The 14,515-nt window shown below is 37.4% G+C and overlaps 1 protein-coding gene across 10 annotated transcripts in view; it reads right to left on the bottom strand.

The window, feature by feature from the left end:
- The window catches only part of TRIP12 (thyroid hormone receptor interactor 12), an 82,679-nt gene that overhangs the window by 21,846 nt on the left and 46,318 nt on the right, over positions 1 to 14,515 (bottom strand). For 9 of the 10 annotated variants that reach the window (XM_087740440.1, XM_087740439.1, XM_087740444.1 and 6 more), the window contains 19 exons: positions 14,339 to 14,444; positions 12,929 to 13,065; positions 11,852 to 11,935; positions 10,427 to 10,522; positions 9,283 to 9,431; positions 8,920 to 8,955; positions 8,734 to 8,829; positions 8,225 to 8,317; positions 7,932 to 8,093; positions 6,194 to 6,262; positions 5,907 to 6,072; positions 5,046 to 5,163; positions 4,748 to 4,904; positions 4,268 to 4,421; positions 3,500 to 3,728; positions 2,612 to 2,730; positions 1,716 to 1,923; positions 470 to 570; positions 170 to 344 (listed from right to left, as the gene is read on the bottom strand). In XM_087740440.1, the coding sequence (XP_087596566.1) occupies positions 170 to 344; positions 470 to 570; positions 1,716 to 1,923; positions 2,612 to 2,730; positions 3,500 to 3,728; positions 4,268 to 4,421; positions 4,748 to 4,904; positions 5,046 to 5,163; positions 5,907 to 6,072; positions 6,194 to 6,262; positions 7,932 to 8,093; positions 8,225 to 8,317; positions 8,734 to 8,829; positions 8,920 to 8,955; positions 9,283 to 9,431; positions 10,427 to 10,522; positions 11,852 to 11,935; positions 12,929 to 13,065; positions 14,339 to 14,444 (2,455 nt within the window). The remainder of the gene's footprint in view (positions 1 to 169; positions 345 to 469; positions 571 to 1,715; positions 1,924 to 2,611; positions 2,731 to 3,499; positions 3,729 to 4,267; positions 4,422 to 4,747; positions 4,905 to 5,045; positions 5,164 to 5,906; positions 6,073 to 6,193; positions 6,263 to 7,931; positions 8,094 to 8,224; positions 8,318 to 8,733; positions 8,830 to 8,919; positions 8,956 to 9,282; positions 9,432 to 10,426; positions 10,523 to 11,851; positions 11,936 to 12,928; positions 13,066 to 14,338; positions 14,445 to 14,515) is intronic. The other variant, XM_087740445.1, reaches the window with a different exon arrangement.

The following is a 14,515-nucleotide window of genomic DNA, read 5'->3' as shown; positions in this document are numbered from 1 at the left end:
TTTCTCTACCTTAATTTCTTGATTCTTCTTCCAGAGGTATTTTAACAGTAGTTAAGCTCAACCTTCTTTGATAGGCGCTACTTAATCACCTGATGGCTTATCATAAGAAAACAGCTGCACCTCAAAGTCAACACCATATTAGAAGTATTTTGATATTTTTTGTGTGTACCTGTTATTGGAAATGGTATCCTTGGAAGCAGCCCTTGCAAGACCACTTACTCCTGCTGTTCGTGCTGGTTCAATATTATTACTGTTGGACTGTGTGCTTAATCTTCCCCATGTTTTAGGATTTAAACTTGCCAAGAAGGAAGATTTAGGAGATTGAGTAGTTGTAGGGCTTTTAGCTGGAGGAAGCAAAGACAAAATTAAGAGAATAAACAGGTTTACTACAGCTAACACTTTTGACAGCCTATAAGTTTATCTCCTTTTAAATTTAAAAGCAGAGTATCACATTTTAAGAATTATTTACCTTGATTGTCTACTTTGTCATCATCTCTTGGAGGAGAGTATTTTGGTCTCCTTGGCCCTCGTTTTGGCAGTCTTTTTCTCTTTAGAACATCACTCAGTCGTCTGTCCAAATTTAAAAATAAAGTAACATGCTTCCATCCACCATATTCATACACATACCCATCCTTCAGTTTAAGATGCATCTGCCAGCTATTTCCTCAAGAATTAACAAAAGGTTCCATCCCATAACAAGGAGGGCACAAGGGAAGAATGAGCTCTGGGAGAAGGGGCCTCAGTTCTATTTTAATTGGAAGGACAAAGTGACTACTCCATCCAGAAAGAAGGTGTTTTGCTTGCTGTCACCTTTCTACTATGGGCAGCCAAATACAGCCAGAAGTGCCACTGAATAAAGGTTTCTCATAATTTTCATGTTTTTATTTGTGTTCATTAGTATCTGGTTCATTAATTTATTTGAATACACTTAAAAAGAAAAAAAAAAATCCACAAATCTCTACTGAATAAATACCAAAAGACACTGGGTATTTGACCTGCCTCCCCTATTAAAGCCCAGAAAGCACTTTTTCAACAATTTATGGAGTTTCTACTCACCAAGCCCTACACTTCCCAAGTTCACATATTTCAATTCTGGTGTAAGGTGAGTTTCCTTATCATGCCAATACATTAAGACAAACATTTCACCTTTAAAATAAAGGCAAACTGTGTAACACTAAAATAATTTATTCCTAGAAGAGATACTAATTCTACAAGTGTTCAAAATGGTTGCATTCCAACAAAATAACTTAAGGATGACTTTTTTCCTCCAGTCTCCAGCAGAAAGGAACCATGCACCATAGCTATAATTTCTCTGAAAGAATCTGTCCTCAAGAGTTACATGAGACTACAGCTGTTGCTCTTGGCATTCTCCAGCCTCTCCTCAAACAGCATGGATTGTTTCTTATCATTACATTGTAACTATCAGGTCACTAAGGTTGGAGGGGGTTTTTTTGTTTGTTTATTTAACATTTCATATAAAATCAATCAATACTACCCATTGATAGCTTCAACATTACTCCATTTTAGTTCTTTAGAGGAAAATATCACAGCTAAATGCAGATGATACTGTAGCAGGCCCATGTCAGTCAAGACTTTAAAAAAAATAAAAACAAAAAAAACCAAACCCAACCCAAAACCCCCAACCAAACCACCACACAACACAACAAACCACAACAAAAAACCCACGGATTGTTCACAACAAGTAGTGCACTTACCCCTGTGGGCTCAGATCCAAAGAATCCTCCCGGCTGTGTTGTAAGCTGGGAGAGCCCAAATCAGCAGCTGCATTACTGGCAGCAGTGGCTGTTCCAGTACTTATTGTTGTAGTGGTACCCAGCGTTCCTGATCCATTAGTGCATACTTTCGGTGGGCTTGTTAGCAAAGCCTCAGACTCTGCTAAGTTTTTCACTTGGTGCATCACCCCTTTGCAAAAGAATAAATCTTTATTTGGTGGGTTGGTTTGGTTGTGGACTGTTTTTTGGGAGGAGTAGTGGGGACAAAGGTGTTTGAAAAGGTAGAAGTCTGTTATTAGAACCTGTTTTGACCATGGCAGCATTGGCTCCCACACCCATCAATGCTAAGTTTTAAAAGCAGTTCAACCCTTTCTTGAAAAAGTTAACCTATGTAGTTTAAAAAAAACAAAAAAAAAACCCAAAAAAAACCAACACACAACCTCCCCACAACATATAACAGCAGCACAAACAGTAGCTGAAGAAATCCAAAAATCCCCAGTAGATTATAACAAAGAGTTCCTGCCAAAGATTCACCAGTTTTGTCCAATAAGACTACCCACATAATTTCAGCAAGCCATCTTCAGCCTAAATATAAGTTCACTAGTGTCTAGTAAGCCTGTACAAACTTGTTTCAGATTCAGAAAACACAAGTTGTCTCCCAGAGTCTTGGTCAGCTCCTCCCCAGTCATATGACGATAGCTTGCATGGATTTGCCTTTCTTATTCAGGAACAGTATTTTATTCAGGAACAGTATTAACTTTCTACAGCTTGGGAGGGGGAGTGGAATGTGGGGTAAAGGATACGAATTCTTCACACACACATGCTTTTAAAATACTAAATAAGGAGGCTAAGAGGAAAAAAAAGCAAGCAAGATTTACCTTCTCTTCTGAAGTAAACACTAAAAATGTCAGGTAACTTTTGCATTAAAATCTCTGCCATCTGTAGAGCTCCAACTACTATCTTAAGGTCTTGACTTGACAGCATGGAGGCAATATGACTAAAACAGATAATTTATTAGAATTAGGTTTGTTTTTTCATTTTATGTTGTTGTTTTGGTTTTTTGGTGTGGTTTTTTTTTTTTAAAAGTAAAATCAAGCTAGTTCATCTTGCATACATAGTACTGGAGACTGAAAGCAAACAAATTTCATTGTGCTTTTGTAAAACACATAAATAAAAGGACTGAAAAAGTCCTCTTCCCGCCTAAATCACTTTTACCAAATTTTAACATGTGGCATAAAGGAAAAGAGGGAGTTTTCTTCCTTTAAAGAACATGGTGTTGTGGAACTTTGTACTGCCTTTGAAAAACACTAGTCAGTTTATTTTCTAATTGCATCCTTTTACATAGATCCCTAACTTTAAGCTATATCCATGTAGGAGAGGTTTCATGAATAGAACTTATCAGCTGAATGCTATGTGAGTCCGTTACTGTTCACATTGTATTACCTCAAAAGTCATCTTGCCCTCAGAAGAGTTTATAGGCAAGTTTTAGAAATCAGGAAAACAGTAAGTGGTAATATTAGATTACCTATATAGCTGTGCGTACTAGTAACGTCTAAGTCTAATAAGAACGCCTAGCGTTGGCACCTACTGCAAAATCTAAGACGCAAAAAATTCCTGAAGAGCTGCCAGCCTCAACTTTTGGAAAACAAATACATAAGAATTTAAAAGTACCATTTTCCCCTGGAAAAGACAATTCAAAAAAAGTAATCACAAGTTTCATTTGTGAGCTCAAAATTAGTTTCATTCACAACGGTTAATGAACCCACCTTGAAACAGCATGGTTTTTCAGCACATCCTTCAGAAGTTCAGCATCAGCAAAATAAATTATCCTAAGAATTGCTCTAAGGCACTTGTGTCTAACAGCAGGTCCAGCTGAAGAACTATATACTTCATAAAGAACACCAAACAATGTTTTGATAAAGGATTTTGCCAGTTCTGGGTCCTCTTTCATTAGTTGTGCTCGAGCATCATCCTTCTTCAATTCTGAATGTCCACCTGTGAAAAATTGTACAACAAATCACTGCATAGTTCTTTGCATCTCTGCTCTGATGATTATTTTTTTCAAAGCTGAATTAGTCTAGCTCTTGAATTGAAAAGATATAATTTAAGAACCAGAACTCAAACTGATGGCAAGAATATAGGTACAAATCCTCCTCTCTTTCAAGGAGTCAAATCTTTTTTCTTCAGTTTTCTTATATATTTCTGTACAATAGTAAGAAGTCCTCACACAGTCTTCGTTAAGTAGAAGAGCTGTATGAACAAAACTGTTTCAGAAAATCCCAAGCCAGGAACACCCCCAGCTACCCCCAATTTAATGCATTTTCAGGTCCCAGGAAGAGAGCTTACATGTTAAAAAGAATATATTTCAACAATTTGAGTTTTGTTGTAAAGCTGTCTTCATTCATCTAAATCAGAATAGTTTAATGTTCCACAGAAACCACAAGAAATATATTAGCTAAGTAGTAGACCGCTGTATAACCTAGCACAAGTTAGTCATAGCTAGAGATACCAGGTGTCCACTAAGCTGTACTTACTAGTGTTTGTATTGGCTAAAGGGTTTGGTTTTCGCTGAATGGCACGCGCTGTTCCAGTATCCTCATTTATTTGCTGCATAGAGTTAAAATCAATAGTATAGACACGCCCAAGTGTAGACAGGCTTATCTCATCCTCACCAACCTGATGAGCTGCCTAAAAACAAGGAAGAGTTTCAAGTTAAGAAATCCCTAACAAATGGGAAGCTATATGGAAAGGTGATGAGAGGGGCAACACAGTAGGAAAAACAGTGACTGACAGAAATGCAATAAGAACAGTGATTAAGCAGTCCACCCATTACTGAATACCAAAATAGTGCAATATTACAGCAGGAGGTTTGAGGAAACTCATGTGTTTCTTACTCAGAAAGAACAAGGCTGATATTTTTAAAACCATAAAGAAAGCACGCCCTATACAACCGCACACGTATTAAAAAAAAACAAAAACAAAAACATCACCACACAAAGGCGTGGAATTGCTACCTCTATTATTCGACTATCAATCCTGTTATAGGGATGCCAGAGACCCCTGTCATCTCGCCACTGCCATATTGCACCATCTGTATTTTGCGCATTTCCTTTCTTTAGCATAGTATCAACAGCAAAGATTCCCTCTTTTGGCAGGCAAGGCATCAGTTCACTGTAAAGAAGATTAAAACAGTATTTTACTAGAAGTATACAATAAAGTCCATCTAAGCTGAAAACTGCTTGCCTTCATTTTAGAGAAGTTACGGATTTTAACATACCAACCAGACTCAAAACCTAGGGCTGCATAACTTACCAGATAAGAGAAGTAAGCTCATAAAGTTCTTGAGGACTTCGCGGAACAAGGTCAATTTGTTCTTGACAACTCCCATTTGAGGCTCCACAAAGAAGGAAGTGAAGCGTTTCTGCAATATCTATAAAAATTATTATTTATGAGATTGCCTATATCAGAATATGGACTCCATTTTGTGTTAGACACTACGCAGAAGAGATAGTCACTGACCTAAGCAAACAGACAGTAGACAGTAAGACAAAAGCCATCTCTTCAAACGTTGTAAGTGTGTTTGTTCTCAGGTCTGGGGTTTGGGGGTTTTTTTTGTTGTTGTTTTGTTGAATTTGTTTGTTTGTTTGTTTGTTTTAAGTGACATCTAGGGGGGAAATATCACTCAATATACAGGGCACAGAAGAAAACAGGGGAACGTATAGGGCAGTTGAAGTGGCAAGTCAAAATTTACGAGAAGAAAAGAAAACAAGTGAGAACTACGACAGCTACACAGCGGTTACTTTTCTTAGTGTTTCCCCTTAGAAAAATCCCTTAAATCACATATTGCTCCCACCTGGTAAAGACTACAAAAATAATTATTCAACTTGTGTTGAAACAAGAGTAACTTGTGCAGCTAATACAGACTCAAAACTAGACAAGCACTCCAGTGACAACAGCTAGAGACAGGAAAGGGAAGAAAAAACCTTCAGGGAAAACAAAAAAACAAAAAGCTTTCAACAAGATTAACTAAACTTTGTATCCCACAGGAATCAGAGCAAAAGAGAGAAAAACAAGAGAACACAATATTTGTATAATCAAGTGCACAGAGTTCCATATTGACTGTAGGCATTAACTTAAATAGGTCCCCCAGAATATGAAAGAGCAAGAACTCACTTTGCTTCATAAGTTGGACTGCAAGTGTAGGACAATTGGAGCACATTAAGGAAAACATGCGCACCACCATGATGAACATTCCTGAGCTCAGGATAGGAGGTGTCACTACCAGGAGTTGCTGGATATTTGTTAACAAGTCCTTGGAAGCAACCTGCTGGAGCAAGTTCTTCAGGAGGGAACAGCAAAATTAAAAACGTTAGTCTGACTTTGAAAGGTAAGCCCTTAGGAGAAGCTGAGGGAGGGAAGACACAAATAAAAATCCAGGCCCAAAAAAACTATATCCTTACCTCCTCATGCTGGAAGTTGTCCACTAGCCGTGCAAAACAGAGACAAGTGCTTTCAACAGACTTTTTGTCCTATTATTAAAAAAGTTAAGCATTTGTTTCAATTAAAATATTTTAACCTGCAATAGATTATCCTGCCATTTTGAGGCATTCATAAAATTTCTCCAAAAAGGCCAGTCAAATCACATTTTACAGAATATTACAGCGCTGAATTTTAAATTCATTGATACAATCTAAACTGACCTCCTGATATGCCATATTCCCTGGGAAACACCTCACACTTGCAACATAAATACCTTTAGGGACCTTTAGAGATGAATAAATGGGTCTCTAATATCCTTTTTGGATTCTACAAGGAGGAGACAAAAGGGAAGAGAGCTACAAAGCCAAAGCAACAGGAGATATAGCCAATAAGCAGGAGTGAAGGCTATTGTTCTACAAACTACATAAAGCCTGATTTTTATATCAGGCAGTGCAGCCAGGACAGCAACTCCAAAGACATCAATAGAGCAAAGATTATTCTAAAAATAGCTCTAGTTAAAAGTTCATTGAAACACTCAAAAAAGTTCATCTGAACATAATAAAACACTTTCACTGTAAGCGTGGTTGAACACTGGAATAGGTTGCCCAGAGAGGCTAAGTCTCCATACTTGGATTTAAAAAAAAACAAACAAAAAAGCGCAAACAAACCTAGACATGGTCCCAGGCAATCTGCTCTAGTTGACTTTGCTTAAGCAGGGGGTTAGGACTAGATAACTGAGAGGTCCCTTCCAACCTCAACTATTCTGTTAAGAGCTAACTCAAGATTTTTATTTTTTTTTTTTGCCAGAAAAATTCCACTTAATTTCTTGAAATCTTACTTTTGTGGGCTGTAGCTTCTCTTCAGAGAGCAGGAGTCAGTACTTGTCCCTACTACTGCTGAGAATGGTGCTTCCTGTTTGCCAAGCACCATCTAAAGCTGACATTTGACTTCTGTGAAGCTGCCTCAAAGATTCAAGTAGTCTCTCAGCAAGAACATGTTGGCAAAATTAAGAATAGCACAAGAATATACAAAAACATTACCTGGAAGCTTCCATTTAGTTGCATTTGTTAAGGAACAAAATAATGTCTCTTTTTTCACCTTTTTAACAGGGATCTGCCAACCAAGCAGTATGTCCAAATCTCTTTTGGTGCAACAGTCATTGTGAGTGCTCACTTATGAGCACAGCAGTGTGGCAGGACAGGCAGATCTTAGGAGCCCCATGATTTAGGATTCATCACTTCAAACTATTGTGCAAGAGTAGGAACTTTCCTTTTAAAAAGCTGTAAGCCCTCCCAAAACGTCAAATCAGAAAAAACCCACAAAATTGAAACTGAAGCTTTTCTAAGTTTGAAGTGGGAAGGAACCTTGCAACTCATTTGTTAAGAAAAAAGAACAGTAATGGTACTGGATTTGCTCTTACTGATGGGTAAGAAGTAAGGACTACACACCCACTATTATTCATGCTCTAAGTTAAAGTACCTTATTTATCTGATTTTACAAAATTAACAGGGGTGTCATGAATCCTTACAGCATGTTTACAAAAAACAGAAGGTCCATATGGGTGTTAAGAGTATCACAACTTGACAGTATAGGAACTTTAAGGCAATTATCACATTGCAAAGGCCAAATAATATACAGTAAAGAAGTTGATATCTGGAGGCAACTTGATACTCCTTTCAGGTCAAAGTCAAAATTTTCCATTTCATAATAGCTTCTTACCTGATGGGTTAACCTTTGTGTAAGCAGTGGCAAAGAGTCTGCCACAAAGTGAAACTCATCAGGCGTTATACTCTGGCAGCAGTTGGCAGCAATAGCTAGTGCATTCCTCTGTGCATTTATACTGAAGAATTCCAGATACAGCAAACAGTCCGCCAACCCACCCTATAATAAAACAAACATTTTCACTCTCAGTACTGCTAAAGTCACAAAAACTTGTTTTCTTATTTCATCTTCACAGAAGATCACCAAGATGTAGAACTGGTAGAGGTAAAAGTACTTTCTTTTTTACTTACTGCCTGCAGAATAGCTTTACTGTGCCTGCGTGATAACATCTCCAGGGCTGTAAGCGCCTGCTCTGCCACATCAATGCACTGAATAACTTGCAGCTACAAGAAAACAAGAAAGCTTGTAGATTAATTTCTAAACCAGTTTGTAAAAATAATCATCTTCATTAACACTTGGACAGTTAACCTGTACTAAGACACATATACTAATGCAGCTGCACTGCTAGCTGTAATCAAGCTAGCAAATTTAACGCTAGATCAGGTATATAGCTACTCCAAGAGTTACCAGTTTGTGTAATTACGCAGTACCTTTGCAACACCAATCAGACAAAAAGTTCTCAGTGAATCAGACAGTGCTTTTCAGTAAGGGTGTGAACAAAGAGTAAACCTGTTTAAAAAAAAGCTTCTCATGCATTATGTATTATCTTGTAAGCTACAAAAAGCAGCCATTGTCTTAATGGTATATCCTAAAGTTAAAACAAAAGATAAAATCCCCTCAGATTTTGATTTCATTTTACCTTTTCCAAGAAGACAGGAATTGCATCTACCACTACAGCAGATGACCTGGGAAGTGCTTCCATCATATATGTTAAGGCCCGGCACGCATGGTTCATCTATTAAATACATTAGATACTTGGTTTTAAGTTCAGATGATACATTTTTCTATTTAAAAAAAAATTTCGTGAACATTACAAGTCACTTACAATGTCAAAGTTGTGCTCCATCTGCAGCAGTGTTATCTGTTTTTCAAAAAAGTATTGTTAGTTTAGTAAAAAGTATATAGATATCAACATAAATAAAGGGCACAAGTCACTATCGTAGCTTTTGACTCAGGACTTTGAATTCTGGTAAAAGCTTCAAAAGAGCCACTACCTATTAAAGCTATTGAAGTATTAATAGGACTATCAAAATTTAGCAAAACATGCCCTCAAAACTAAATAATTACAGACAGATACACATACATATATAATTAAGAATATATAATATAAATTAAGAATATTTTATTTAAGCAAGATATTAAGTGAAATATTATATCCTCCAATAGCAATATGAGATTTAATCTTTACCAAAGCTGGTACAACACTCTTGACTGGAAATCCTCCTAATGTTTCTTCATTTCCCATGACCAACAGCTGGCACATCTCAATCACTGCCTGTAGTTGCTGACTTTCATCAGTGGCTTGGAGACCTTGTAAAAGCTGTTGGGCTTTAGAACCTAGATATCCAGGAAAAAAGATTAGGAAAGAAGATATGAGAAGACATAAGTGCTCAAGGGAACTGTTATGCTATACTTCTGCCAAAGTGGAAGACCAGAGATAGTTTGTTTTCCTCTGTATTTGTAGTTTCATTTCCTTTCCCTGTCATAAAAAGGGGGGAATAGGAAAGGGAGGTAAAATCTCACTCTTGGCTGTCTTTACAGTGCAAGCTGGTCAGCACAGGGAGTTCACCACACTGCTCACCATAGCCATCTTGCCAACCTACAGCAGGTGCCAGAACCCACACCACTCCACCTTTTTAAAGCAAAGGACTTTTCAACACACCCCCTAGATAATACAGCACATGGAGTATCCATGAGACCCCATCCTCTTCTTGGCAGGCAGTGTAACAGGCTGCCTTTGGCTCTCCTGGGAAGCCGAACAGTCTTGGACTGGAAGGCACATATCTTAACCAGCTCCATAATGCAGACATGGTGGAATAAGACTAAGGACCCATGTTCTCACTGACACACTGCCTGAAGGAAATTATTTCTGTCTGAAACCTAAGACACTTTTGAAACTATAAACAGCATACCTTAGAACTGACATCTACCAATAGTTCTAAAGCTAGCTTAAGCACTTGTTTAAAGCTAGCAAAAAACCCAAGCGGGTTGGAGAGGTCTTTTGTTAAGCAGCCCATCATGCAAAAGAAAAAGATAAGGAAGGGGTGAAAAGGCAAGAACCCTCCCTTCCCCACCTAGAAGGGAACATTAAAATGCCCCAAAAAAGAAAAGAAAAGAAAAATGGCTAAAGCAAATTTCTCTTCCTTATAGGAAGGCAAGCAAATTAATATTGTTGACCAGTGGTCTAGCACTATCATGACATACAAATCTCCAACATGTAAAATATTATATTAAACTATGAAACCAATACAAATATTAGAATTTACTAGTGGCTGAATTCTACTAGTCTGGAAGTGGAAAGAATTAAGTCAAATTAGACAAACTTTGCTTACTAGCTCCACTTCCAATTGTCCTGTGGAAGAGCTGCGACATCCGAGGACCAAGAGGGCCAAACAGGTGAGGAGGAAGACCCCTAGCCTCTAATAGAGCTAAAAGCAAACAGAGGATAACAGCCATTGTCAAAAGCTTCTACATATTTTTAAAAGCTTAAATTCCAACGATGCTATAATTTAAGACTACTAGAATTTTGATACTTTAAGAAAGAAGAGCTAGGATTAGATGACTGCAGCTACTTCAATTTCCAAAAACACCAAAAAGATAACCTTTAGGGAACAAATAACTCATTTTCGTATGCATCAGAGCATTGAGGCCCTTTAAAAAGTCACCCACTGAGTTTCCAGAGTTATATATTTCACAGAAGAAATCTACTAAATTGTTTTAAGTCTAGATCTAGAATAGCAGATATACCAGACTAATTTCAAATCTGAACTCAAACTACATAAAATAGGTTAAGCTTATCTTCACATTTTCAGGAACTGAGCAGCATTAATAATCTGAAAAAAATGGTTCACAGCTTTATTTGTTGATGAGCAGGAGAGGGAAGAACTCTACTAGATACTAGGGGTTTTTTGGTTTTGTTTTTGAACACTTTTCAGTAGCCTTACTTAAGCTAGGTTACGTGGGTGATTCTGATTTTTATTGTAGCAAGCATGACTACTGCTGATCAATACAATAATGATTAATAGTAAAAACCAATTCAGCTCAATATTCCTAATGCACACCTATGCTTACTGAGGACTATAAGCAAGTGAACTGGTAGGGACACAGCACTCATTTCTACATTAAATATGCAGATTAACCAAAACCTGTCATTTGCAAGGGAGATCATGGTCTCAGAACTCCTTGCAATGTAGTGGCAGAATCATTAAAACAGTTGCAGAACATGCAAACTGAATTTCTACCTGTCTTTAGCACAAGCAGAAAAGCAAGCATTTTAAGAACATTTAGATTTTGTTTGGTCAAAGCTTACAGCAACATGGGTATCAATGACAAGCACAAAAAAAAAAAGTTATCCAGAAGTAAGCAGAGTAACAGCAGGCCTAACCTGGCCTGTCAACTGAAAACATTCTTGCAAAGACTTATTTTCATATTTGAGCTTACACATTTAAGAGGACTGAGTTGTCAATTTTCTCCCCCTACTTTCTCTTGAAAAATCATCAATAGTAGCGTATTATATACCATGTAAATGAGTAAGGACACTACGCCACCCCCTCCAGACATTACTTCCAAATTTTTCCATCTTTAGTGAACTAAAGTTTGTAAATCCATACTTCAGAATTACAGTAAGCAAAGCAACACATTCACAGACAAACAAAATACAGCCTTCCCACTACATATAATACAGAATTTGGGTAGGTATGGCTATTTATAGGCTGCAAACAAAAAAATAAATGGTAGATTAATAACAACTTTTATACCTTGTAGTCTTCCCATCTCAGAATCATCTGACTCACTTTCTCCAGAGGTTGTCATACCTACAGCCCCAGCAACAGAACTAGAAGCTAAAGAAATAAAATAATGATTAATGCAAGTTAAAGTGCCTTTAAAGCTACAAAATTCGCATCAGTTCCACCATCAGGAAAAGCGTCCACCATCAGAAGAGTGCTCTGCATTTAACATTGCCACCATTATACTTCTGTACAATTGTCATTTTAAATAGACCAGTCTACAGTCTAATACTTTCCAAAAGCTGAAGAGAGAGGCTGTATCAACATAAGATAATGGGAAAAAAAAAAAGAAAAAAGAAAAAAGAAAAAAACAGCTCATCAGCAAATTACCTTTCAGACAGATTTACCTGTATCCTTAGAAAATTTATGCTTTTCTTAATTGAGTGTTATGCTGCACTTAGTTTCCGTTAATTTTGACTTTTTGTACTGATGTAGCTAGCTTTAAGCAGAGAACATTTGAAGTTTTCTACAATCCAGCATAATTGCTGGAAAGCTCCTTTGAACTCACTACTGATTAGGACCATATGATAAAATGATAAAATTAAGTACTACTTAATAGGACTGTGCAAGTAAGAATATTTAATTTGGTTACAAATTTCTCCAGTACAGGCACGCTTGCCATTTCAACAGAAGACTTGTAGAATATTTATGAGTAGTTACAAAAGAGCTTTTACAGGTAATGCATGCCTTCTGTATTCTGAACAGTTTGGTGTCTCTTCGGTTGGCAGTACAGTAATTTATGTACCATCAGCTGAAGTTACATTTTAAAAAAAAAGTAGATGCCTGAAAACTAAAGTCTACTTTATGGGACATAGTTTGGAGACTACAAAAAAAAGCATAATGGAAACATGTACCAGATATCCAAGAGATCAGATTCAAAAATAAGGGTCCCTCTCACTCAAAAACCTTCCAGAATTATTTACCAGCTGTACCGGCTTAAATAATAAAATTTCTCCCCAGAACTTAACCCATTTTATTACTTCTAAATGCAAAGAAGTTTATATCAGCAACTATACTAAAAGTGTTGCAGTTGGAATTTCTTCTGACCTGCAGCTCCCTGGGGAGCCTCATCTGTACGTGCAGCTGAAGAGTTAACTCCATCCTGGTTGTTGTCAGGATCAGCCATCTTCTCCTGTCGGCGAGCTTCAGCTGCTCCTCTTTTGCCCAGGCCAGAGCCTCGCCGACTAAAGATTCAAAAAACAAAGTTTCAGACCTTACGAACTAAGACAAGAGATGTATTAATGTGAGACCACTCAAAACCACATAACATTTACGTAGATCACTACCACAAAGTTGCACAAACTAACAGATTTGCATAAGAATCAGTCTTCACAAAATTATCCAACTCTTCTTTACCCTCCTTGCCCCGCACCACTGTGGTGGTTTTTTTATACTAATGCATTACAGCTAGGTCCTTACATTACCCTTCAAGACAAGACAGTTTACTAAAATGTAATTATCAAAATGAGCAAGATTAAAGTGACTGTTAGTTACAAATCACATACACATTTGAGAAGTTCGATGACAGAGTAACTATCTTTAAAGGAAGTCCTGAACTACTGAAAGCACAAAGAGAACTCTGATTTTTCAACTTGGTTTTCAGTGCCAGAACAAGTTTGAGGGCACGAGCCTTTTTAAATTTGCTTTTTTAAACACTGCTGTCATCGTCACTACAACTATATATGCCTACAAACTAAACAGTCAAATTCAAATGCACACTTAACAACAGAATCAGACGTCAGAAGCTTTTTTTTTAATGGCATGGAAGAGGGAAAAGAAGTGGTGCTGGAACTACTAAGTGTAGTTTAGATGCAAGAAAAAAAAAATAAAGCTTGTTAAGGCTTCATAAGTCGAGCTTCAGAATATATGCAACTACAAAAATTGTTTGCATCACAGGACATTTACTCTCCCCTCCCATTTAATGTACCAGCTGTTTAAAATTATTATTTCAGGACTAATTTTCCCCTGCATCAGAAGGTGTATTAAGTACTTCGATATCTGTAGTATTGTTCAGATGCAGCTGCTGACAAGCTGAGTCAGCTCAACAATGTACACTATTAAAACAGACTTGTGTGTGGTACCATGAAGTCCTTTATTTTTCAAAATAGTAATTATTCTATCATTCATGATAGACAGTAGTTTAGCATTCTCTCTCAGTGTTTAGTATCTTCTTAAACAACACCTCCCTAAGGAAAGGATTACTCAAATTTGTAATACTGGCTTTTGATATTTCTTTTCCTCTGCCTCTACAGCTGAGGGACTTATTGAAGGTCTGACGGTGACAAATTCTATGCGCTATCCATGACACTGGTGTACAGAGCAACCCAGCAGGCCTGAAAAGCTACAGCTACTTCTACAATAGCAAAGTGAAAGATAGACAAGGCCAGTTTTCATGCATGAAAGTGACATTAACATCAACCCACTGCAGTAATCATGTTTCATTATCTTAAGTTTTACCTGGTGCTAGCACAGGAGCCCGTGGTCTTTTGCCGTGTGCTCCGCCGCAAACTGGGGAGCTCAGCAGGTGGTGATTCACTGCGCTTCTTTGTAGATTTTCTTAGACCTATGTAATACGTAAAGAATTGAGAGTAAATCAGTCTTTAAATACACAGCAGTTCTACAAAGAAATGAAAC

This window comes from Nipponia nippon, unplaced genomic scaffold (assembly GCF_047370975.1).
Source record: "Nipponia nippon isolate SJK-2023a ecotype South Korea unplaced genomic scaffold, ASM4737097v1 scaffold_7, whole genome shotgun sequence".
NCBI classification, from domain to species: Eukaryota; Metazoa; Chordata; class Aves; order Pelecaniformes; family Threskiornithidae; genus Nipponia; species Nipponia nippon.
Note: the sequence above shows the minus strand (reverse complement) of the source record. Positions and strands in the feature narration are given on the sequence as shown.